The sequence below is a fragment of the Hyperolius riggenbachi genome, chromosome 11, assembly GCF_040937935.1.
Source record: "Hyperolius riggenbachi isolate aHypRig1 chromosome 11, aHypRig1.pri, whole genome shotgun sequence".
NCBI classification, from domain to species: Eukaryota; Metazoa; Chordata; class Amphibia; order Anura; family Hyperoliidae; genus Hyperolius; species Hyperolius riggenbachi.
In genome coordinates this window covers 133,202,588-133,228,535 of record NC_090656.1, presented here as the reverse complement: position 1 = coordinate 133,228,535, position 25,948 = coordinate 133,202,588, and the positions used below count along the sequence as shown (strand labels likewise).

Here is a 25,948-nt window from a genome sequence, read left to right as displayed (position 1 = left end):
GGGGGCCAGAGCCCCCCCTTCCTGGGTCCCCTCCTTCTACTTCTCTCCCCCTCCATATATGCGTCGGCAAGCTGGCGGAGAATTATTCACCTCACTTCTGCGTTCCAAGCACTGGAACGCAGAGCCACCGTCGCCACAGGTCTCCACCTACTCCTGATTAGCGGAAGCACAGTGAGCAGCATTGAAGGTGGAGACCTGTGGCACAGTGACGCTGCTTGCCGCCGCATATATGGAGGGGGAGAGAAGCAGAAGGAGGAGACCCAGGTAAGGGGAGGAGGGAGGTTCTGGCCCCTCCCCGCCACTGTCCTTGCTGCCCCTCCTTCTTGGCCTGCTTCTCCCTCCTGGGGCAACTATACTAGCTACACTGGGGGCAAATATACTAGCTATACTGGGGCCAACTATACTATGGGCAACTATACTACCTATACTGGGGGCAACTATTCTAGCTACCTATACTGGGGACAACTTTATTACATATACTGGGGCAACTATGCTACCTATACTGAGGCAGCTATATTACCTATACTGGTGGCACCTATACCTGGTATTAACTGATGTGGCACCCTTAGTATGCCGCACTCGCTTCTTTCCTTTTTTGGAGGGGGGGGGCCCTGTGAGCCCCGCCTGTCAACCATTGTGCCCTTTTGAGCTACCCAAAAATCTGAAGCTGGAACCGCCACTGGTACCAGGCTTCAGAATTAAGTGCTCATGCATCTCACAATGTATATTTTAAAGTTTCAGCAAGAGGAGAAACGAGTACCCTAGTTAATGGAGCAGCAGGTTAAGCAACGTGTTCAACTACCATACTTTGGAGCAAGCAGGATTTATTGCATTTACGCCCTAAACACAAGACAACTATAAACAACATAAGCAATTTGCCCCGACTCACTGACGCCCGCTGGCAACCCTATAATCAGACAGCCAGAAAAAAGTAGAGGAATGGACAGGTAGGAAAACTACAATTCCTAAGATTGCAAGCACTGCTTAAAGGAGAACTGTAGTGAGAGGTATGTGGTAGTGAGAGGTATGTGGAGGCTGCCATATTGATTTCCTTTTAAGCAATACCAGTTGCCTGGCTATCCTACTGAACCTCTGCCTCTAATACTTTTTGCCATAGCCCCTGAACAAGCATGCAGCAGATCAGGTGTTTGTGACATTTTTGTCAGATCTGACAAGATTAGCTGCATGCTTGTTTCTGGTGTGATTCTGCAGGCAAATAGCTCAGCAGGACTGCCAGGTAACTGGTATTGCTTAAAAGGAAATCAATATGGCAGCTTCCATATCCCTCTCACTGCAGTTCTCCTTTAAACTAGCCCGACATCTCAAGCAGCACTGATCAACATTCTGAATATTTACACTTCTCTTCTTTATGTTTGAAACATCCTACTTAACACCCCTACCGAACACAAGTACATTTTATCTAGCAGCCCCTTATTTTGCTAGATAAAATGCACTTGTATACACAACACTTTTATTTTAGAAGCTGGAAATTGCTAACGGTGTCTAAAGGTGGCCACACACCATACATTTTTTTAAATATCTGTTCAATTTAAGAATTGCAAACAATGTTTGTGACTGATTGTAACATTTCAAAAAATATGACCAATGTACCACACACGTATGTTAAATTTTTTCCCAATTATGATAAAAATGATTGGAAACTCTGACAAAATTGCTAGGTTGTGTATATTAATAAATTGACAATCTAACACACACCATACAATCTTTAGAAAGATTGAAGAAAAATATCTGGCATTCCGGATCGATACAAATTGAAGAAACCGTAAAATCCGATCTGAATTTTCAGTCGAATGAAAAAAAAGCTTTAGATTTTTTCGGGAGATCCGATTGTTTTTATAGATTTGCTATAAAATCGGATCATTTTATTGTATCGTGTGTGGCCACCTTTACAGTGTCTCAAAATGTGAAGAGTTTGGTTATGCTGGTTTTTATTTTCTTGAAGAGAAGACCTGATCTTCTTGGTGCTTCTATAGTAGAGACTATGACAAAATGACCACCAGGGGGCGACAGACATGGTTCTGCCTCTAGCACCTATAATCTAATCAGCATAGAGGAAGTATGTCAATACGCAGGAAATGTGATGTAGCAATGTATGATGGGAAGTGTAGTTTTTTCAGCATGTATGCAGACAGAAGCTGGAACTATTGAGCTTTCTTCAAGGTAAGGAAGGATCTGCTAAAGCGTCATTTTGTGTTTTATTATAATAATCACTTTAAATGTGTACTCTTAGCTGTATGCTTCAAATAGCTTTGTGAGAAATGTGTGTGTAAAGGGCTCAGCTTACATATCGGTGAATGAAATGCTATTTGCAATCACAGTTATCTGCTGTTATCATACCTTTCTTCTCACACAGTAACTGTATCTCCATTCTGTGACCACGCTGCTAGCATGTTCACTCTGCAGAGGATGACATGTGGCTGCTGTTCTCTGCTGTGGCCTGCCTGTTCTCCATCCAAATATGCCTCTGGCAAGGTCACCGAGCGGTTTTTGCAGCGATCCGCAAACCGCTTCCGCCTGTGAAAACGCTTGGCTAATATATTTCAATGGGATGGTGCACACCAGCGATTTGCGTTTTTTAGCAAACCGCAGACGTGCCTCCTGCAGCACGTTTGCGGTTTGCAGAAGCATTTCTGCCTCAATGTAAAGTATAGGAAAAACGCAAACCGCTCCTGAAAAAACGCTAGATCAGAGAGGTTTTTCAGGCGTTTTTGTTACAGAAGCTGTTCAGTAACAGCTTTTACTGTAACAATATTTGTAATCTACACAAAAACGCTCCCAAAAACGCAAGGCATGTTTAGAAAACGTCTCTAAACATGCCTAGAATCGCTCTGAAATCTGCTCCAAAAACCTCTAGCGTTTTGAGGATCTGCTAGCGGTTTTGGTGTGCACTGGGCCTCTGTCTTCTATCTGAAGTATTGCTGCAGCCCTTCTGTGGCCAGCCCCACTAGCATGTTCTGCAGATGACGTGAAGCACTCTTACCTTTTCTGTTCTGGATCCAAATGCCTCTGGCTACGGAGCAGTGCTTTTCAGCGCTGCTAGATTTGGGCGCAGCCAGCGCCGCCATAGACTGTAATGGGAATCAGTCTATAGCGGCGCTCAGTGAATAACGTCGGCTGAAGTTGCTTAAAAAACACACTATCCATGGCGGCCTGGAGGGGGAATAGTAATTAATACGGCCCGGACTTGTGCAGAAGCAGGATCAGGCTGTATCCTGCTCCCTAGTCTACCAGCGCCGATTTCAAATGTACTCTCTGGCTAGGTTCACAGTGGTCAGTTGTATAAGGCACGCATTATATACTTTTTCTTCGCTGTTTTAACTTGTTTCACAACTAAAGTTGTTCAACAGCTGCATAAAAGACCGCTGTTGAGCGTGTGTATGGAACATTAGAGCACACTGGATGATAGTAGTATATTGGTTAAATTACGGTACTTAAATATTATACCATTGGGCAGCACGGTAGCGTAGTGGTTACCGCTCTCGCCTTGCAGCGCTGGGTAGGCCTGAAAGATAAATTGAATTTATATCGAAATCGCGATCACCAAGATCACAATTTCAGAATCGTCATAGTGGCGAATATCGCAATCATGTCATTTCCACATGAGGAAGTTTGAAGAAGCGCCTTCAAACTTTCCCAAAGTCCCGGTGCGTGCGGCCCGCAGAGTTGGACATACCTTCCCTCCTCTATCGCTCTCTGCCTGACTTTTGTGCATGTCAAAACTCTGGGTTCCTGTATGTCACATGACATGCAGGAAGTATTCTGTGCATTAGAGCCTGCAGGAGGCGAAGTGCATAGACGGGCATCGCTGGACTCGTGCTGGAAGCTATGTTCAGAACTGATGCAGCTTGGGGGACAGAGGAGGCAGAGAGACACAGAGTGGGCACAGAGAGAAACAGAGCGGGCACAGAGACACAAAGGGGGCAAGAGAGAGACCCAGAGAAGGCATGAAGAGGAAAAGGGGAACAAGGAAAGACAGCTTGATTTGAAGGAAATCGTGAATCGAAATCGCAATTTCGGACAGAAATCGCTCAATTCAATTTTTTCCTAAAATCGTTCAGGCCTAGCGCTGGGTCCCCGGTTCGAATCCCAGCCAGGGCACCATCTGCAAGGAGTTTGTATGTTCTCCCCGTGTCTGTGTGGGTTTCCTCTGGGTACCCCGATTTCCTCCCACATCCCAAAAACATACAGATAATTTAATTGGCTCACCCCTAAAATTGGCCATAGACTACATTACTTACACTACATAATACATACATAGACATATGATAATAGTAGGGATTAGATTGTGAGCTCCTTTGAGGGACAGTTAGTGACAAGACAATACATATATATATACTGTACAGCGCTGCGTAAGATGTAGGCGCTTTATAAATACTAAATAATAAGTAATATACCATCTGTAGAGTTTGGCAGTTCCTTGTTTAAGTTTTGTTTGCTCCACTACCAAGATTTGAAAGAAATTGATGAAGTCACATCAAGCATCCTCCACCTCCGCCTAACTACCTGTGACCTGGATCCTGGCCCAACACAGTTCATGTTGAGCTGCCCCGACCTGTTTGTACCGGTATTCCTCAAAATTGTTAACTGTTCCTTAAAATCAGAGATATTTCCTGCTTTACTGAAGGAAGCAATCATCAGGCCTCTCCTCAAAAAACCCTCCCTGGACCCTGATGCAATGACCAGCAACAGACCTGTCTCTAACCTTCCCTTTCTGGGTAAGCTAATAGAAAAAGCTGTATATCTCCAGCTAGAATCCAAAATCCTACAAAACAGCTATGACCCATTCCAGTCTGGCTTCAGGAAATACCACAGCACTGAAACTGCCCTCATCCAAATATGCAACCACCTGCTCAGAGGACAGAGGAGAGTGTTCCATCCTCCTACTGCTAGACCTTTCTGCAGCCTTTGATACAGTTGACCATGACATCTTGATAAACAGGCTACAGGAATACTGCGGCATTGATGGCATAGTTCTTCAGTGGTTCAAATCTTTCTTGAGTGGCAGAACCCAAAAAGTGTCTATGGGGCCCTTCCTGTCCACCCCTATACCACTTAAGTATGGAGTGCCCCAGGGCTCAATCCTCTCTCCCCTGCTCTTTACGATTTACATGTTACCGCTTGGAAAACTAATCCAGAAACATGGCCTGACATACCACTGCTATGCGGACGACACCCAACTATATCTTTCCTTCAAGCCTGGTGTGACAGACCCAACTTCAACTATAAACGCCTGCTTACGTGAACTACAGCAATGTATGAATGACAACTGGCTGAAACTAAATGCAGACAAAACTGAAGTCCTTCTGATTGGAGGGCAGCACATGACAACAAAACAACTTAACAGTCTTCACCACTGGGAATAGGTGGCACGGATCTACGCAGCTCTAATCATGTGCGTAGACTGGAAGTTCTAATTGATGGGGATTTAAACTTCAGAACTCACATCTCTGCTGTGGTGAAATCATCCTATTTTCACCTTAAAAACATCGCAAAAATCAATCACCTCATCCCCCCAGAAGATCTACCAACTTTAGTTCATGCCTTCATTACCTCCCGACTGGACTACTGCAATGTTCTCTACACTGGCCTTCCAAAAAAGGACTTGGACCGCCTACAGCTGATACAGAACACTGCTGCCAGACTGCTAACCAACCAACCCCATCACTGCCACATAACGCCAGTCCTGCACTCACTTCACTGGCTACCTATAGAATGGAGGGTTCTATTCAAGATCGTCCTACTGACATTTAAATCACTGAATAATCTGGGCCCTGGATACATGAAAGAAATGTTGCAGCTGCGTAGCAATCCCCGCATTATCAGATCCACAGGTTCTAATAATCTAGTCATACCCAGAGTCCACTTGGAAACTGTTGGTCCCAGAGCCTTCTGTCATGCTGCCCCTACGTTTTGGAACTCCTTACCTCAACAGATCAGGACAGCTCCATCTCTAGAGGTGTTTAAATCTAGACTGAAAACCCACCTGTTCAGTTTGGCATTTGCAGAAATATAACTTTTGTTGTGTGTGAATACTTCATCCCACTACCAACTACTGAATCTGAGAGAGCCTAAGCGCTTTGAGTCCTATTGGAGAAAAGCGCTATAGAAATGTTATTGTATTGTATTGTATAAGATTTAACTCTTTTTGAAAAGCTGAAAGTCCTGGCTTTCCATTACCAAGTGCCGTGTCAGTGTAATGCTCCGTTACCAAGTTAAAGGGTTTTGGAGAGTGCTGGTTTCTACCAAACACAGATCTGAGATAACACAGAACTGCTGTTGAGAAAGGCACCCTGTGTCCATGAAAACACTGGTGTTTTCCCGTGGACAGTTTTTTGCATCCTTGCAAACACCCGCCACCAGTCTATAGGAATTAAACGCACGTTTCGATTTCATGCAGCATGGAATCCATTTTTGTCACGTGCACAAATTGCGCCAGGAAAACATACAAGCCCACGTCACCATTGAAAAGTGTGATTACGCGTGATTTTGCATTGTGCAAAATCACATGTGCTTTTTAACAAAGCCATACTATTTATCTATCATCGTTACTTGTTTTTATGAACGATTACTGTTACTGCTGTAACAGTCATCATTCAAGTATAATAAGTACCATTCAAGTTTCTAAGTTAATTGCTTCTTTTTTTTTTTTTTTTTTCTTTTTTTTAATATTCATTTTAAACTTTTTTTTTTACTATTTTCTTTTTAATCAATGACTGTCAGGTCCATGTGGCTGTAGCAACGGAGAATGCAACCCCCATGTCGTTGAAGCGGTTAACAAGAAATGCGTGCACTTACAGTTGTTCAGGTGTTGAAGCCCCACACTGGCTCAGCTGTTCTGGCAATACCAGCCTGCATGGGGACAGTGGGTTAAAAAGTCTTTGCATGTTAATTTACCTGCAGCTCCCTTTTTCACCTGCTGGGTTGGAATGTGTGCCTGGCCTTTGGTAATTTCACTGCTCGCCATCATGTTGCTCTTCTAGGCTTACACCTGTAGCTCTTTCATTTAAGGGGGTTTTATGGCAAAAAAAAAGTCTATAACGTTTAACCACTTGAGGACCACAGTCTTTCTACCCCTTATGGACCAGAGCCTTTTTCTCCATTTAGACCACTGCAGCTTTCACGGTTTATTGCTCGGTCATACAACCTACCACCTAAATGAATTTTACCTCCTTTTCTTGTCACTAATACAGCTTTCTTTTGGTGCTATTTGATTGTTGCTGTGAGTTTTATTGTTTATTATATTCATCAAAAAAGATGTAAATTTTGTCAAAAAAATGATTTATTTTTTTTTATTTCTGTGCTGACATTTTTCAAATAAAGTAAAATTTTCTGTATACATTTTTGTCCAAATTTATTCTGCTACATGTCTTTGCTAAATAAAATCCATTCAGTGTATATTTATTGGTTTGGGTAAAAGTTATAGCGTTTTACAAACTATGGTGCCAAAAGTGAATTTTCACATTTTGAAGCATCTCTGACTTTTCTGACCACCTGTCATGTTTCATGAAGTGCTAAAATTCCAGGATAGTGTAACGATCGGTATAACACAGAGAGAATCCGATTATCGGTGATCTGCAGTATCACCGAGAATGCAGATATATATACCTGATTATTGATGATCTGCAGTATCACCGATAATCAAATATATCTCTAATGCTGGGAATACACGGTTCGTTTTTGCCTTCGTTTAAACCTTCGATTCGTTCGGTAAACGAATTGAGTGTTGAAAACGTATGTGAAAATAGTCATAATCTCATTATAGTTTCGATTAATAGACCCCAAAAACGAACGACTAGTGATCGAACATGTTTGATATTATCTCTCTTTATCCATCTAATCGAGCCATTGGTAGGCTTGATGGCTGTTCAGATCGATTATATATTCGTTTATGCTAGTCCGTCCCTGTAAAAAGGGATTTTCGTTTCGTTTCTTTGCAGCCTTCGATCATTGGAAAAACGAAACCATCAGAATCGAAAAAAAAAACAAAACTGTGGGTGGTGATATTAACCGTATGATCGATTATTTCGGGATCGAAAAGGACAAAAGGCACAATCGAAACGAAGGTTTAAACGAAGGCAAAAACGAACCGTGTATTCCCAGCATAACCTCTGGACACCTGAGTAATATGAGTGTTTGGTGCAACAGTAATACTTTGATAAGAAAAAGACACCGAGAGCCCAATATGGTGTAGTATGCTCAGGACAATAGTGGATAATGTAATGTGAGAAGGTTATACTCACAAACAAGGGTTACCGCTGAGGCAACCACTGTGAATGCAGGTGAGGAGATTAGACCTGTCCTCACTCAGGGTTAAGAAGTCGCTCTCTGTAGATAGAAGAAAGGTAGGGGTGGGTCCCCCTTCCACCAAGGGTGGACACTATAATGACTTTGATGAACAGAGGCGCCAGCAGAATAAAAACAACAATTAAAAGTTTTAAAATATGCTGGGGAGGCAGTGGTGGACTTACCTCCGAAAGCAGACTAGACTACTTGTCTGACATAAATAAACACTTTATTAGTACCCCAATAGTTGCATCTATTGGGGTACTAATAAAGTGTTTATTTATGTCAGACAAGTAGTCTAGTCTGCTTTCGGAGGTAAGTCCACCACTGCCTCCCCAGCATATTTTAAAACTTTTAATTGTTGTTTTTATTCTGCTGGCGCCTCTGTTCATCAAAGTCAGTAATACTTTGAGGAGAGCACCCGTATAGAGGGTGCAAGGCAGTAGAGATACTGCCCAAAGAACAGGTTTCCTTCCAAAAGCCTGAGGCTCCCCAAGGGGAGGAGTCAGGCTGAGACTGGGAAGGACCAGAGTGTGAGTGCCACTAATGGTGGAGTGTCACTGACAGATCTGTGAACTATCTCTAAACAGAGGAGATAGTTCTCGAGGTCGGACAAGCCAGGTCGGCAACAGACAGACAGATTAGGTACAGAGGGAGGAAACAGACTCGGAATCCTAAGGCAAGCAAGGTTTTGGCAACGGAGTAACAGATATAGCGAAGTACCAAATCAGAAATCAGAAGAGAGGTCAGGAAAGCAGAAGGTCATAACAAATAATCAACAATGTCTAATTTATAGGTGTGAGCTCCTTGATCATCAACACCCTGGAACTAGACTGAAGTATAACAGGATGGTTAAGCTAGTTCCTAGACTTGGGTGTGAGCTCCGTAGTCATCAACACCCTGGAACTAGTCTGAATAATAACACAGATAATACACAGTAATCCTAGTCTTGGGTGTGAGCTCCGTAGTCATCAACACCCTGGAACTAGTCTAAAGAATAACACGGATTCTGACAAACAGGTCTGAGTGCTACCACGTAGTGATCGCAACGGCAGACAACCAGAGAATGACCAGCACCCAGTATATATAGCAAGGCGTTCTCCAGCGCCTCCCCTAAGTGCTGGACCAATGGGAAGTGGTGGAATTGTCAGCTGACCGGCTTGGTCAGCTGACTCCCTTCTGGCTGTCATAAAGGCTCTGCCTCTCCACGCACGTGCGTCCTTCTGAACCTGTGTGGACTATTAGTCCCAGCCACACCAGACATGTGTTGCAAAGCACTCGCCGCGCTGGACGCGGAATCCGCCGCACCACTATCACAGCATGCAGTGGTTTCTCTGCGTTCGGCCATACTACTAGATGTAGGCCTACGCATGCAGACCGCCGTGCAGGACGCGGAATCAGCCGCCTTGTTCTAAGTACACGCGGCGGCTTTTCCGCGTTTTCTCACAGATAGTATAAATACCTCCCAAATGACCCCATTTTGGAAAGAAGACATCCCAAAGTATTTACTGAGAGGCATGGTGAGTTCATACAAGATTTTATTTTTTGTCACAAGTTAGCGGAAAATGACACTTTGTGACAAAAAAAAAGAAAAAAAGTTTCCATTTCTTCTAACTTGCGACAAAAAAAAAAATGAAATCTGCCACGGACTCACTATGCTCCTCTCTGAATTCCTTGAAGTGTCTACTTTCCAAAATGGGGTCATTTGTGGGGTGTGTTTACTGTCCTGGCATTTTGGGGGGTGCTAAATTGTAAGCACCCCTGTAAAGCCTAAAGGTGCTCATTGGACTTTGGGCCCCTTAGCGCAGTTAGGCTGCAAAAAAGTGCCACACATGTGGTATTGCCGTACTCAGGAGAAGTAGTATAATGTGTTTTGGGGTGTATTTTTACACATACCCATGCTGGGTGGGAGAAATCTCTCTGTAAATGAAATTTTTTTTTCCTTATTTTTTTTTTTTTTTTTTTTTACACACTATTGTCCATTTACAGAGATATTTCTCCCACTCAGCATGGGTATGTGTAAAAATACACCCCAAAACACATTATACTACTTCTCCTGAGTAAGGCGATTCACATGTGTGGCACTTTTTTGCACCCTAACTGTGCTAAGGGGCCCAAAGTCCAATGAGTACCTTTAGGATTTTACAGGTCATTTTGCGACATTTGGTTTCAAGACTACTCCTCACGGTTTAGGGCCCCTAAAATGTGAGGGCAGTATAGGAACCCCACAAATGACCCCATTTTAGAAAGAAGACACCCCAAGGTATTTCGTTAGGAGTATGGTGAGTTCATAGAAGATTTTATTTTGTCACAAGTTAGTGAAAAATGACACTTTGTGAAAAAACAATAAAAATCAATTTCCGCTAACTTTTGACAAAAAAAGTAATTGATTTTAATTGTTTTTTTTCACAAAGTGTCATTTTCCGCTAACTTGTGACAAAAAAATAAATCTTCTATGAACTCACCATACCCCTAACGTAATACCTTTGGATGTCTTCTTTCTAAAATGGGGTCATTTGTGGGGTTCCTATACTGCCCTGGCATTTTAGGGGCCCTTAGTCCCTTAAGGGACTTTGGGCCCCTTAGCGCACTTAGGGCGCGAAAAAGTGCCACACATGTGGTACCGCTGTACTCAGGAGAAGTAGTATAATGTGTTTTGTGGTGTATTTTTACACATACCCATGCTGGGTGGGAGAAATATCTCTGTAAATGACAATGTTTTGTATAGGAACCCCACAAGTGACCCCATTTTAGAAAGAAGACACCCCAAGGTATTCCATTAGGTGTATGGTGAGTTCATAGAAGATTTTATTTTTTTGTCACAAATTAGTGAAAAATTACACTTTGTGAAAAAACAATAAAAATCAATTTCCGCTAACTGTTGACAAAAAATAAAATCTTCTATGAACTCGCCATACACCTAACAGAATACCTTGGGGTGTCTTTTTTCTAAAAAGGGGTCACTTGTGGGGTTCCTATACTGCCCTGGCATTTTACGGGCCCAAAACCGTGAGTAGTCTGGAAACCAAATTTCTCAAAATGACTGTTCAGGGGTATAAGCATCTGCAAATTTTGATGACAGGTGGTCTATGAGGGGGCGAATTATGTGGAACCGGTCATAAGCAGGGTGGCCTCTTAGATGACAGGTTGTATTGGGCCTGATCTGATGGATAGGAGTGCTAGGGGTGGGGTCTGAGGGTGTGGGCGGGTGATTGGGTGCCCTAGGGGCAGATAGGGGTCTAATCTGATGGGTAGCAGTGACAGGGGGTGATTGAGGGGTAATTAGTGGGTGTTTAGAGGAGAGAACAGATGTAAACAATGCACTTGGGCGGTGACCTGACGACGGGTCTGTAGGCGATCTGATGGTGTGGGTGGGTGATCAGATTGATGGGTGGCAGTGACAGAGGGTGATTGATGGGTGGCAGTGACAGGGGGTGATTGATAGGTGATCAGTGGGTTATTACAGGGAAGAACAGATGTAAATAATGCACTGGCGAATTGATAATGTGGGGTCTGAGGGCAATCTGAGCGTGTGGGCGGGTGATTGGGTGCCCGCAAGGGGCAGATTAGGGTCTAATCTGATGGGTAACAGTGACCGGTGGTGACGGGGTGATTGATGGGTAATTAGCGGGTGTTTAGAGGAGAGAACAGATGTAAACATCGCACTTGGGAGGTGATCTGACGGCGGGTCTGCAGGCGATCTGATGGTGTGGGTGGGTGATCAGATTGCCCGCAAGGGGCAGGTTAGGGGCTGATTGATGAGTGGCAGTGACAGGGGGTGATTGATGGGTGGCAGTGACAGGGGGTGATTGATGGGTGATTGACAGGTGATTGACAGGTGATCAGTGGGTTATTACAGGGAAGAACAGATGTAAAAAATGCACTGGCTAATTGATAAGGAGGGGTCTGAGGGCAATTTGAGCGTGTGGGCGGGTGATTGGGTGCCCGCAAGGGGCAGATTAGGGTCTGATCTGATGGGTAACAGTGACAGGTGGTGATAGGGGGTGACTGATGAGTAATTAGTGGGTGTTTAGAGGAGAGAACAGATGTAAACAATGCACTTGGGAGGTGATCTGACGGCGGGTTTGCGGGCGATCTGATGGTGTGGGTGGGTGATCAGATTGCCCGCAAGGGGCAGGTTAGGGGCTGATTGATGGGTGGCAGTGACAGGGGGTGATTGATGGGTGATTGACAGGTGATCAGTGGGTTATTACAAGGAAAAACAGATGTAAATAATGCACTGGCGAATTGATAATGGGGGGGTCTGAGGGCAATCTGAGCGTGTGGGCGGGTGATTGGGTGCCCGCAAGGGGCAGATTAAGGTCTAATCCAATGGGTAACAGTGACAGGTGGTGATTGATGGGTAATTAGTGGGTGTTTAGGGTAGAGAACAGATGTAAACAATGCACTTGGGAGGTGATCTGACGTCGGATCTGAGGGCGATCTGATGGTGTGGGTGGGTGATCATATTGCCCGCAAGGGGCAGGTTAGGGGCTGATTGATGGGTGGCAGTGACAGGGGGTGATTGACAGGTGATCAGGGGGGATAGATGCATACAGTACACGGGGGGGGGGGGTCTGGGGAGAATCTGAGTGGTGGGGGGGTGATCAGGAGTCCCCAGGGTGCAGTTAGGGACCTAATAAAAAAAATAGCGTTAACAGATAGTGACAGGGAGTGATTGATGGGTGATTAGGCGAGTGATTGGGTGTGAACAGTGGTGTGGGAGGGGGGGGGGGGGGTCTGAAGGGTGCTGTGGGAGATCAGGGGGCAGGGGGGGGGAGATCAGTGTGCTTGGGTGCAGACTAGGGTAGCTGCAGCCTGCCCTGGTGGTCCCTCGGACACTGGGACCAACAGGGCAGGAGGCAGCCTGTATAATACACTTTGTATACATTGCAAAGTGTATTATACACTTTGTAGCGGCTATCGTGGGGTTAACAACCCCCCGGTGCTTTCTGAACGGCCGGCGGGTTGTCGTCGCAGGTGGGCAGAGCCAGTTGCCGGGGGGAGCGAGCGTCATCAATGACGCGATCGCTCCCCCGGCATGCCGAAAGGACGCAATGCCCTTGGGCGTATTGCGGTCCTTTCGGCGTCCACTTTGCCGCCGCCCATCGGCTGTGGGCGGTCGGCAAGTGGTTAAAGTGGGGTTTTTTTTTTCAGATGTTATCTGATGGCTGTGAATCTCTTAGGCCCCATTCACACTTAAGCGTTTTGCCAGCGATTTCGGCAAAACGCTCAAACGCTAGCGCTTTTGAAAGTGCTAGTGTATTAAAACCCTATGGGCCCGTTCTTACTTGGCCAATTTGCGCTAATCGTCGCAAATTGCCCAAAATCGCGAAACGCAAATGTGTAGCCTGCACCATTTTCAGGTGATTTCCCGGCGATCGTGTTTCAGTGCTATAGTAGCGCTAAACGCGATCACGGAGAAATTGCTGCACTGTCCAGTGATTTTTCTGCGTGAAATTGCAGAAAAGTCACTCCCGCAAAACGCCGCCAAGAATCGAGTGTGAATGGGGCCTTACTGTTAGGTTTTGGAGTTGTATGTTTCCTCATGGGGGTTCTTCAGGTTTCATTTATTTTCAAATGCAGTCTCTGAAAGGCTGTAGCACAGTCCAACTGCTGGAATTGTGGCACACAAATAGAGACTATGGCTGGCATCTTTGTATATTTCCTGCCAGGTGGTGCTTTTTAAAAGAATAAATTAAGAGGAAATGGACTACTGCAAAATCTTGGTTAGTAGTTTTAAGCAGAAAGATTAATTGTATGTACTGTGCTACATAAAATAATACAAAAAAAAGTATTACTCCCTAACACTGCAGGGTGGACCCTTGAGCACGTCCCAGTGGCTGCAGCTCTTGAGCGCTTTGAGTCCGACAGGAGAAAAGCACTATACAAATGTTCGGATTATGGTGGACATCATTGCTGAATTTCAATAAAAAAAAATAATCTACTTCTGTGCTGATTCACAGCTCAAAATACTTTCTTGTATCTATTTGTACATTGTATTGTAGCAGCTGAATAGTTCCTTTAATCTGTCCACTGTACCTGTCTATTGTTTTATACACTGTAGTGTATATATACTATTAATTTGTTGTGGCTTTTAGATGAACACTTCGCTGGAGAAGGTCTCCTCGGACCTGGCCGAAGTCACAGAGAGTCCCGAGGATGACTTGGAGGCACAGGAGAAACTTGATCACTTTCCTGATGACTTTAATCAGCTGGATCTCTTGGAAACTCACCGACATTTGATTCCAACGGGCACCCAGAGCCAGTGGCCTGGAGAGTCTGATGAGGAGGATGAGGAGAAGAGTGAGGAATGGTACCAGGCACAGGAGGTTAAGCTACAGCACAATCCAAAAGAGTTACTGCTATTTGCTGCAGAAAATAATCGGGTATGTACATGTAATGCACAGTTATACAAAATTGTGTAAACAAATAGCTGAATTTGCATCAGTTATCGAAAAGCATAAGCCTTATACATGCATTAATGGTTGTTATGGTGACAGTTCTGAGGATAAGCATTGTATAGATTTGTTGTTTTCCCTAGCACTTTTCAGCCAGGGACTCAGTCCGGCTAATTTAGTTACCGGTAAGTGCCCAGCTGTCAGCATAAAGGTTAATTTGGCACCTTGAGAACCCCAAGGATTAGCTGGGCAAAGCATTTAGGCAGGACCATCTGCACTGTGTGAGCGCTCCTCCATGTGCCAACCATATAAAACTGACTGGAGTGAGATCAAATAGCATGCCAACATCGGTAAGCCAGCTTCAGACCATGTTCCTCCTCTTCACGCCCCTCTTCTTAGCACATGTCCCTTGCATAGCTCCCAACAGTCCTGGATTCCGCCTCCTATTCCCATGTCTCACCCCCTCCTCTATGGTGTCACTTATGTTCCCACAGCAGCCTATCTCCCTGCTTCCAGACCTGGTTAATTCAGAAGATCAGTGCTTCATGTGCTAGCAGCACCAAGATGCACACGTCACCCTGTCCCTTACCTACTAGGAAACTCGTCCCAACAGGCCAACATGCCAGGCAGTTAAAGTTCTGGGCAGGCAGCTCTCTTTATGTTGGTCAGAGGTGGTGTGAAGTGGTAGCTTGGTCAGGTTTGCATCACTGGGGACAGCCAGGCTGTCTCCAGTGTCCCCTTCTGTGCATCTTTGGTCTCCCTTGTGCCTCCTAAGCCCCCAAGTGTCTTTCATGTCCCCATGTCTTGTGCCCCTTTTATGCCCTGCCCTGTGCTTCCTGCACTCCTCCAGATCTGTACCTTTAGCAGAGTAGGCGCAGTGGAAGCCGCAGCGGGTATCTCACCTGGTCCATGGGCGCCTGCCATTTTGGGCGATCAATGACGTCCTCTTTCCCTTCACTGTACCCCCAGTGGCAGCTTGTCCTAATCGTGTCATTATACAATGCAAGAAAAGCCGGTATAGAGGAACAGTGAAGGGAGAGAGGACGTCACTGATCGCCGCAGGCACCAGTGGACCAGGTGAGACATTTTTCCGCTGCACCTATTCTGAAAAAGAAACAGGGCTGGGGGAGCTCAGAAGACGTAGTCACACACTTTGTGATGTCATCGCGGTGGATTGGTGGGCATTCGTATTGGCAGGTCCTTCGTAAGTCGGGGACTACCTGTATTCAATTTTGTGAAATATTGTACAGGCAACTGTCACCCAAAGTGACTGTGGTGCAGGTGCCAGTCCACCATGTGTTTAGGCGTTCCCCCAACAACAGTTCGTTCTTTTTCAGCAATCCATCCATTTAGAAAATCTTGGTGGCACAGTTTCTACAGAGTACCGGTCTCCAAGAATCCACATCCATATCCCCCTGCTTTGCCAATGCATGGCAATGGCATGTACAATCATCCTCATTAAAGGGACCCTAAGCAGTGGCGAAAAAATTAAATCTGGACTTACCTGCAGCTTCCTCCAGCCCCAGAATTTCTAAAACTGACATTAAAGGGGCACTATGGTGAAAAATTTTAAAATGTAAAATATGTGCAAACATAGACAAATAAGAAGTACGTTTTTTTCCACAGTAAAATGAGCCATAAATTACTTTTCTCCTATGTTGCTGTCACTTACAGTAGGTAGTAGAAGTCTGACAGAAGCGACAGGTTTTGGACTAGTCCATCTCTTCATAGGGGATTCTCAGCAAGGCTTTTATTCTTTATAAAGATATTCCCTAAAAAGGATTTAAACAATGATGCTGGTCAGCTTCCCTGCTCGCTACAGTTTTTTGGCAGTTGGAAAGAGCAACTGCCATTCACTAAGTGCTTTTGAAAATAAATCCCTTAGAATCCCCTATGAAAAGATAGACTAGTCCAAAACCTGTCGCTTCTGTCAGATTTCTACTACCTACCAACTTGGGGCTAGCTTTGTGCAGCTAATTAGCTGCAAAAGCAAGATGCCTGGGCACATCCCATGTCTGCTAGTAAACTACACTCCTTGTCAATTCCTACTATATATACTGTGGAGAGAGGCTGGTTGTTTTGGTCTAGAATCCCAATAATTCAGGCTATTGTGTGCATAAATTCATAGATAATGGGTGCTTGGTTTGAGTGCACGCTATTTTCAGCAGTGCCGCCAGGTGCACTGTTACTGGTTGGTCATGGTGACTAGCAGTAGGTGCCAGGATGTTGAAGCAGGTGACAGAAGGGGGGATTGGGTTAGTTGTCAGGAAATAGTTACATGTGGGGATGATTGGGTTATGTGTCAAGAAAGAGTTACATTCAGGGGAGGATTAGTTTAGGTGTCAGGAAAGAGTTACATTTGGAGGAGGATTGGGTTAGGTGTCAGGAAAGAGTTACATTCAGGGAAGATTGGCTTAAGTGTCAGGAAAGAGTGACATTTGGGAGAGGATTGAGTTAGTTGTCACGAAAGAGTTACATTTAGGGGAGGATTGGGTTAGGTATCAGGAAAGAGTTAAATTTAGGGGAGGATTGGGTTAGATGTCAGGAAAGAGTTACATTTGGAGGAGGATTGGGTTATGTCAGGAAAGAGTTACATTTGGGGAAAAATTGGGTTAGGTGACAGGAAAGAGTTACATTTGGAGGAGGATTGGGTTAGGTGTCAGGAAAGAGTTACATTTGGGGAAGAATTGGGTTAGGTGACAGGAAAGAGTTACATTTGGAGGAGGATTGGGTTAGGTGTCAGGAAAGAGTTACATTTGGGGAAGAATTGGGTTAGGTGACAGGAAAGAGTTACATTTGGAGGAGGATTGGGTTAGGTGTCAGGAAAGAGTTACATTTGGGGAAGAATTGGGTTAGGTGTCAGGAAAGAGTGACATTTAGGGAAGGATTGGGTTATGTGAGGAAAGGGTTACAATTGGAGGAGGATTGGGTTGGGTGTCAGGAAAGAGTTACATTTGGGGAGGATTGGTTTAGGTGTTAGGAAATAGTTATCAGGAGGGTTGGTGGTTGTGGTTAGGAGTCAGGAAGGGGATTTTGCATTAAGAAGTTTAGTAAAGGTTATGTGATTGATGAAGCATGGGCACTGAAATACCGCTTAAAGAGACACTGAAGCGAAAAAAAAAATATGATATAATGAATTGGTTGTGTACTATGAATAATTACTAGAAGATTAGCAGCAAAGAAAATATTCTCATACTTTTATTTTCAGGTATATAGTGTTTTTTCTAACATTGCATTATTCTATAATATGTGCAGATTACACAACACTCAGCATTCAAAATGAGTCTTTCAGAGCAGTCTGTGAAGTAATGACATCTCCTCTGGCAGAGGAAAAGTAAATAGTCCAGGAACAGTTGAGATAATAAAAGTCAGATAACAGCCCTCTCCAAGTTAGTTGGAGAGCTTAATGGCTTGTTTGCATAGAGATAACAACTGGAGTTTCTCAACTCTTCCTGTACTGGAAACAATTAGACTGATGTATCTGATCTTAATGTTTTATTTCTTAGCTGTGCTACACATACAAATCATAATAATATCATTTTTTTTTCGCTCCAGTGTCTCTTTAAAGGAAACCTAAACCCAGGGAGGAAAAATTTGTTTCACTTACCTGGGGCTTTTACCAGCCTCCTGCAGCCATCCTGTGCCCTCGACGTCACTCCTGGATCCACTGGTCCCCCACTGCAAGCTAGTTTCGTTTTTGCCAACTCTGAGTCGACGGGCCGACACATGTATCATTGAACTCATTACCGCAGTAACAGGACGCTATAGCAGGTGTCAAAGCGTACAAAGATATGTGTTGACACCCGCTGTAGCGTCCTGCACGCTATTTTGAGCAGTGCCGCCAGGTGCACTGTTACTGGTTGGTCATGGTGACTAGCAGTAGGTGCCAGGATGTTGAAGCAGGTGACAGAAGGGAGAATTGGGTTAGTTGTCAGGAAATAGTTACATTTGGGGATGATTGGGTTATGTGTCAAGAAAGAGTTACATTCGGGGGAGGATTAGTTTAGGTGTCAGGAAAGAGTTACATTTGGAGGAGGGTTGGGTTAGGTGTCAGGAAGGAGTTACATTCAGGGAAGATTAGCTTAAGTGTCAGGAAAGAGTGACATTTGGGAGAGTATTGAGTTAGTTGTCACGAAAGAGTTATGCTGGGAATACACGTTTCGTTTTTTGCCTTCGTTTTAGCCTTCGATTCGTTCAGTAAACGAATCGAGTGTTGAAAACGTATGTGAAAATAGTCATAATCTCATTATAGTTTCGATTAATAGACCCCAAAAACGAACGACTAGTGATCGAACATGTTTGATATTATCTCTCTTTATCCATCTAATCGAGCCATTGGTAGGCTTGATGGCTGTTCAGATCGATTATATGTTCGTTTATGTTAGTCCGTCCCTGTAAAAAGGGATTTTCGTTTCGTTTCTTTGCAGCCTTCGATTATTGGAAAAACGAAACCATCAGAATCGAAAAAAAAAAAACGAAACCGTGGGTGGTGATATTAACCGTACGTTCGATTATTTCGGGAACGAAAAGGACAAAAGGCACAATCAAAACGAAGGCAAAAACGAAATGTGTATTCCCAGCATTACATTTAGGGGAGGATTGGGTTAGGTATCAGGAAAGAGTTAAATTTAGGGGAGGATTGGGTTAGATGTCAGGAAAGAGTTACATTTGGAGGAGGATTGGGTTATGTCAGGAAAGAGTTACATTTGGAGGAGGATTGGGTTAGGTGTCAGGAAAGAGTTACATTTGGGGAAGAATTGGGTTAGGTGACAGGAAAGAGTTACATTTGGAGGAGGATTGGGTTAGGTGTCAGGAAAGAGTTACATTTGGGGAAGAATTGGGTTAGGTGACAGGAAAGGGTTACCTTTGGGGGGAGGATTGGGTTATGCGAGGAAAGAGTTACATTTGGAGCAGGATTGGGTTAGGTGTCAGGAAAGAGTTACATTTGGTGGAGGATTGGGTTAGGTGTCAGGAAAGAGTGACATTTAGGGGAGGATTGGGTTATGTGAGGAAAGGGTTACATTTGGAGGAGGATTGGGTTGGGTGTCAGGAAAGAGTTACCTTTGGGGGAGGATTGGGTTATGTGAGGAAAGGGTTACATTTGGAGGAGGATTGGGTTGGGTGTCAGGAAAGAGTTACCTTTGGGGGAAGATTGGGTTATGTGAGGAAAGAGTTACATTTGGAGGAGGATTGGGTTAGGTGTCAGGAAAGAGTTACATTTGGGGAGGATTGGTTTAGGTGTTAGGAAATAGTTATCAGGAGGGTTGGTGGTTGTGGTTAGGAGTCAGAAAGGGGATTTTGCATTAAGAAGTTTAGTAAAGGTTATGTGATTGATGAAGCATGGGCACTGAAATACCGCTTAAAGCAGGGGTGCCCACACTTTTTCGGCTCGCGAGCTACTTTTAAATTTGCTGAGGCCAGGAGATCTACCGACATTTCAAATTCAACCGCAGCCCCCCCCCCCCGCCCCCGGAACTCCCCTAGAAGGTAGTTAGGTATAGGTAGTGGCGTAGCTAAGGAGCTGTGGGCCCCGATGCAAGTTTTACAATGGGGCCCCCCAAGCACTCTATACATAACAATTGGTACGGCGCACCAAAACCTGTCAATGGCAACTACAGTGTCAGAGGTGCAAGAAGGGGATGGGGAAAAGCTTGTTAATGATTACCACTATTCAAAGTATCTATAGAAGTGATTATTGTGAACACAGGACAAATAGAGAGCTAATACTGTAGTTGAGGAAGGGCCCCGATGCAGTCGCTACCTCTGCACCCCCTATTGCTACGCCCCTGGGTATAGGTCCCTTCAGTATAGGTTAGCTAGGCATCTGTGCCATCTGTATAGGTTAGCTAGGTGTATGTGCCTTCAGTATAGGTTAGCTAGGTGTATGTGCCTTCAGTATAGGTTAGCTAGGTGTATGTGCCTTCAGTATAGGTTGGCTAGGTGTATGTTCCTTCAGTGTAGGTTGGCTAGGTGTATGTGCCTTCAGTGTAGGTTAGCTGGGTGCCTCCAGTGTAGGTTAGCTGGGTGCCTCCAGTGTAGGTTAGCTGGGTGCCTCCAGTGTAGGTTAGCTGGGTGCCTCCAGTGTAGGTTAGCTGGGTGCCTCCAGTGTAGGTTAGCTGGGTGCCTCCAGTGTAGTTTAGCTGGGTGCCTCCAGTGTAGTTTAGCTGGGTGCCTCCAGTGTAGGTTAGCTGGGTGCCCCCAGTGTAGGTTAGCTGGGTGCCTCCAGTGTAGGTTAGCTGGGTGCCCTCAGTGTAGGTTAGCTGGGTGCCCTCAGTGTAGGTTAGCTGGGTGCCCTCAGTTTAGGTTAGCTGGGTGCCCTCAGTGTAGGTAAGCTGGGTGCCCTCAGTGTAGGTTTGCTGGGTGCCCTCAGTGTAGGTTAGCTGGGTGCCCTCAGTGTAGGTTAGCTGGATGCCCTCAGTGTAGGTTAGCTGGGTGCCCTCAGTGTAGGTTAGCTGGGTGCCTTCAGTGTAGGTTAGCTGGGTGCCTTCAGTGTAGGTTAGCAGGGTGTATGTGCCTTAGTACAGGTATCTAGGTATAGGTGCACGCAACTTACCTCCCTCCAGCTCCAGCGGTGGCATCCTGGCTTCACTCCCTCAGCCACGGCTGCCTGGAGGGCAGCTATGCAGTTCGGCGGCTGAGTGAAGCTCCGGCGGGCAGCGTGAATGGAGGCGGAAGTGTTGTCTCCAGCGCCGCCCATCTGCCATGACACTGCGTCACCGCCACCCAGCCATGACACTGCGTCACCGCCCCTGGCCTCTCAGCCGCGCCTCTCTCCTCCCCACAAGATAACAGCGGCCAGCAGCAGAGTCTGACAGGACGCGGCCAATCGGCCGCGTTCTTAAGCTGCTGGCTGCAGAATTCAATGGGACGCGGCCATGAGGCCGCGATCTACCAATCAGGCGGTCACGATCTACCGGTAGATCGCGATAGACCTATTGGGCAGCCCTGGCTTAAAGGAAACCTAAACCCAGGGAGGAAAAATTAGTTTCACTTGCCTGGGGCTTTTGCCAGCCTCCTGCAGCCATCCTGTGCCCTCGACGTCACTCCTGGATCCACTGGTCCCCCACTGCAAGCTAGTTTCGTTTTTGCTAACTCTGAGTCAGCGGGCCGACACGTGTATCATTGAACTCATTACCGCAGTAACAGGACGCTATAGCGGGAGTCAAAGCGTACAAAGATATGTGTTGACACCCGCTGTAGCGTCCTGTTACCGCAGTAACGTGTTCAATGATACGCGTGTTGGCCCGCCGACTCAAAGTCGACAAAAACGAAACTAGCTGGCGGCGGGGGACCAGAGGATCCAGGAATGATGTTGAGGGCACAGGACAGCTGCAGTGGGCTGGTAAAAGCCCCAGGTGGGTGAAACTCTTTTTTTTTTCCTCGTTGGGTTTAGGTTCCCTTTAAAGGGAACTGAGCATATAAAAAGTATATTTAAAAAAAATAAGTGTAAAAGGATAGTGTCTTTCCAAATATTAATGATTGAAAGTCCAGAGCAGTAGACTGTCACTTTTCGCCTGTAACTGCATTTATTACTATGTTCAGCAGCAGAGCAGGGGGCTGCCATGTTTTTTCCTAGAAGCAGGGGTAGCGACATATGATGCTTCCCCTGATCCTCATCATGTGCCTGTAATCTAGTGGCTGTGCAGGAGGGGGGACAGTCTCCATGGCAATGTGATGCCATCTCGTATCTCACATTACAAAGAAAGGATTAATTAGGTAAACTCAACCCATTCTTGCAGGTCTGTGTCACAGAAGTCTGTCCTTTCCCAAGTGTGAAGATTCATGAGCTGAAGTATGTGTACAGTAAACAGTAGCAATCCCTGCAGAAACACAGAAGTTTCCCTGGGGGTCCTAGTCCTGTCACAGAGTAGGGGGAGGTGGGGGAGCCAGCATTTACAGATCAGCTACTGTAATCCATCTAATATGGATCAACCAATGATTGGTCTGAGCCATGCTTACGCGCTTTGAGTCCTACAGGAGAAAAGCGCTTTACAAATGTTATTTGTTGTTGTTGATATGTTGTGGATAGCTATTTGGACTGTTACAGGGGCAATGCTTCTTTATAGTCTTGTTGACTCTAGCATCCCCCTCTCTGGTGATTGCATTTGGACTTTAGATTAATGGCAGAAATAGTGCCTGGCATGACTATGTACTCCGTAAAGTGCTGCAAAATATATCAGTGCTATACAAATCCTACCTAATAATATACAAGTGTCCCTGTGTCCCATGTCCCTTTGTCAGTGCTATTGCCCATGTCCTGCACTGACAGCCGTTGGGACAAAACGCAAGACGGAACGCGCATGAGTGTGTGTGTGCTCGGCGGTGACAGACTGGTAGCCTGTTTTTAAACGGGCTTAGGTCAGTAGTACTGTACATAATAATATGGTAGGACTTTAGACTATGACTATAGTAGGGATTCCATTGTGAGCTCCTCTGAGGACAGTCAGTGACATGACTATGTACTCTGTAATGTGCTGCAGAAGATATCAGTGCTATATAAATACATAATAATAATAATATAGTAGGACATTACACTATGACTATGGTAGGATTCCATTGTGAGCTCCTCTGAGGACAGTCAGTGACATGACTAAGTACTCTGTAATGTGCTGCAGGAGATGTCAGTGCTATATAAATACATAATACTATGGTAGGACATTAGACTATGGTAAGATTAGATTATGAGCTCCTCTGAGGACGGAAAATGTAATATGGTAGAACTTTACGCTATGCAAGTGCAACCATGAAAAAGCAGAGTATGGCTAACCGTGTACTTATCAGAAGCCAGCGCCAAAACGTACTGTGCCAAATCCATACGTACACAGCTATTGAGTTTTCCTCAACAAGTGTAATTTTCCTTTTAATTACAGACCATGTGTGTACATATAATAGTACCATAGAATGATAGCATTAATGCTGCTTTTTCATAATCTTCAAAATGTACATATGCTTACATTTCTCAATTTTGATTTTCTTCACCAGCTGGAAACCGTCCAGAGTGTTCTAGCAATCCATCCAGATCTTGTGAATGGAACAGACGAAGATCGCTACACACCACTGCACAGAGCCTCCTACAATGGCCACCTGGCTATAGTTTGTGAGCTGATTCTAAAGGGAGCCGATGTACATGCTGTCACATTGGATGGGTGGACTCCGCTGCACAGCGCTTGCAAGTGGAACAACACTGCCGTTGCCTCATTCCTGCTCCAGCATGGAGCAAATATCAATGCACAAACAAAGGGCTCCCTGACCCCGCTGCATCTTGCTGCAGCTAATAGAGATAGCCGGCAGATCCTGGAGCTCCTCCTCATGAACCGCTATCTCAATCCACAACTTGCTAACAAGCTGGGGGAGACAGCACAAGAGATTGCCCAGCGAACTGATGTCTTCAGCTATCTCTTTGAAATGACAGAATACTGGACATAATTCTTATTTGGGTTACTGTTCTATCTATGACTCAGAAGCAACGTTGTGGCTGAGATGTATAGCTGGCTAAAATCCAAGTCTATACAGCTACAGGCTGCTGCTAGTATGACATAGTTAACAGCTGCTAAGCATGCTAATAGTAACGATTACAAGTAGAAATATGATGCTGGTATATATCTCTATGATGTGGCCCTTAATGGTATTGTTTTTTTTTTCCAAATTATGGCACTTTAGGTGATATTTGTGGTTGTGCATTAAGTTCACAGTTTTTTTTCCCCATTTATTTACGTGCCTTGTGATTGGCTGTTGCCTTGTGAAATGGCTGTTTCGGCAGCCTTGTGTTTCTTTCCCAGCTTAAAGGGAACCTAAACTGAGAAGGATATGGATTTTCCTTTTAAAATATTACCAGTAGAGATGGCCCAACCTAGGAGAACTCATGGAGAAGCATGTGATCAGTTTGGTCAGCTGATAGATTTGTAAGGTTCTGATTTGCTGTGATGACTTCCTGGTTTAACACATGATCATGAGCAGCAAATCAGAACCTTAAAAATCTATCAGCTGATCAAACTGATCACATGCTTCTCCATAAGTACTCCTAGGCAGGGCCATCTCTAATTACAAGTTGCCTGACTCTCCTGCTGATCCTGTGTCTCTAATACTTTAGCCACAGCCCCTCAACAAGCATGCAGATCAGGTGCTGTGACTGAAGTCAGACTGGATTAGTTGCATGCTTGTTTCAGGTGTGTGATTCAGCCACTACTGCAACCAAATTGATCAGCAGGACTGACAAGCAACTGGTATTGTTTAAAAGGAAACATCCATATCCCTCTGTTTAGGTTCCCTTTAAGCCAGCCAGTTCCAGGTTGGTTACGAGAAATTTGTTGAGCCATGGCATGGAAATGTTTTTTTAAAGAATAAAGAGACAACCTGAAGGAGTAAATTGTGCTGCATTACTAAATAATAATAGGGTGCGCTCCATGGGTGACCAGAGTCATTATGGAGCCTTGCCCTAGGACTGATTACTGGTTTATATACTGGCTTGAGCTGGGATTTGAACCCTGGTTAAGGGCTCAAATTCTACATGAAAGGCAACAGCTTTACCAGTACGCTATCCAGCTGACTTATAGAGAAATTGTTTTAAAGCTTGGTGAGGATAGATCAGTTGGCAGAGAGGAGATACAGAGAAATGCAGAATACAAAGATAGCTCATTTTCCGCTTGCAGATTTGCATAAGTCAATGGGCCAGTTTCCACTACAAACAGAATCTGCGCGCAGGGCTGTGCAGAGAAATTCTGCACAGCAGAGCCATCAGAATTCGCACACCACACGCATAGTGTGCGATTCCCATGTAATGTAATGAATAGGAAATTCGTCTGGATTTTTACCATGCGAATTTGCGTGCGTTTTCGCATACATTTCAATTAAAAAGCACATAGGCACTGACATGGTTTGGGGAAAAAAAGTGTTTTTGCCATGATTTCGCGTTAAAATTTGCATAAACGATTCGTATGCGAATTTGTTTGTGTGTTTTCTGCAACTAAATCGCAATGCACTAGTGGAAACATAGCCTAAAAGGCTAAAAGAGACAGAAAAACACCCTCTTGCTAAAAAGCAACACTGAATATAATTATGCCTTCTTAAAACAGAAGATATGTGTGATAATTCAGATTTAAAGGACAACTGTAGTGAGAAGAATATGGGGGCTGTCATTTATTTCCATTTAAACAATATCAGTTGCCTGACAGCCCTGCTGATCTATTTGGCTGCAGAAGTGATTGAATAACACCAGAAACAAGCCTGCAGCTAATCCTGTCAGG

The 25,948-nt window shown here is 44.8% G+C and overlaps 1 protein-coding gene across 1 annotated transcript; it reads left to right on the top strand.

Moving 5' to 3' along the window:
- Positions 1–2,095: 2,095 nt before the first annotated feature.
- ANKRD49 (ankyrin repeat domain 49) lies at positions 2,096–24,681 on the top strand. The gene is made up of 3 exons (XM_068260184.1): positions 2,096–2,181; positions 14,406–14,693; positions 23,688–24,681. Exons 2-3 carry the CDS (start codon positions 14,406–14,408, stop codon positions 24,129–24,131), a joined length of 732 nt encoding a protein of 243 aa, XP_068116285.1. The 5' UTR covers positions 2,096–2,181; the 3' UTR covers positions 24,132–24,681.
- The last annotated feature ends 1,267 nt before the right edge of the window (positions 24,682–25,948 follow it).

What these genes read in the sequence shown, in the direction of transcription:
- ANKRD49 (XM_068260184.1), top strand. Translation starts at nt 14,406, where the DNA reads ATGAACACTTCGCTGGAGAAGGTCTCCTCGGACCTGGCCGAAGTCACA. An exon ending in TTGCTGCAGAAAATAATCGG is followed by an intron (nt 14,694 to 23,687) that starts GTATGTACATGT and finishes TTTCTTCACCAG; the next exon opens with CTGGAAACCGTCCAGAGTGT.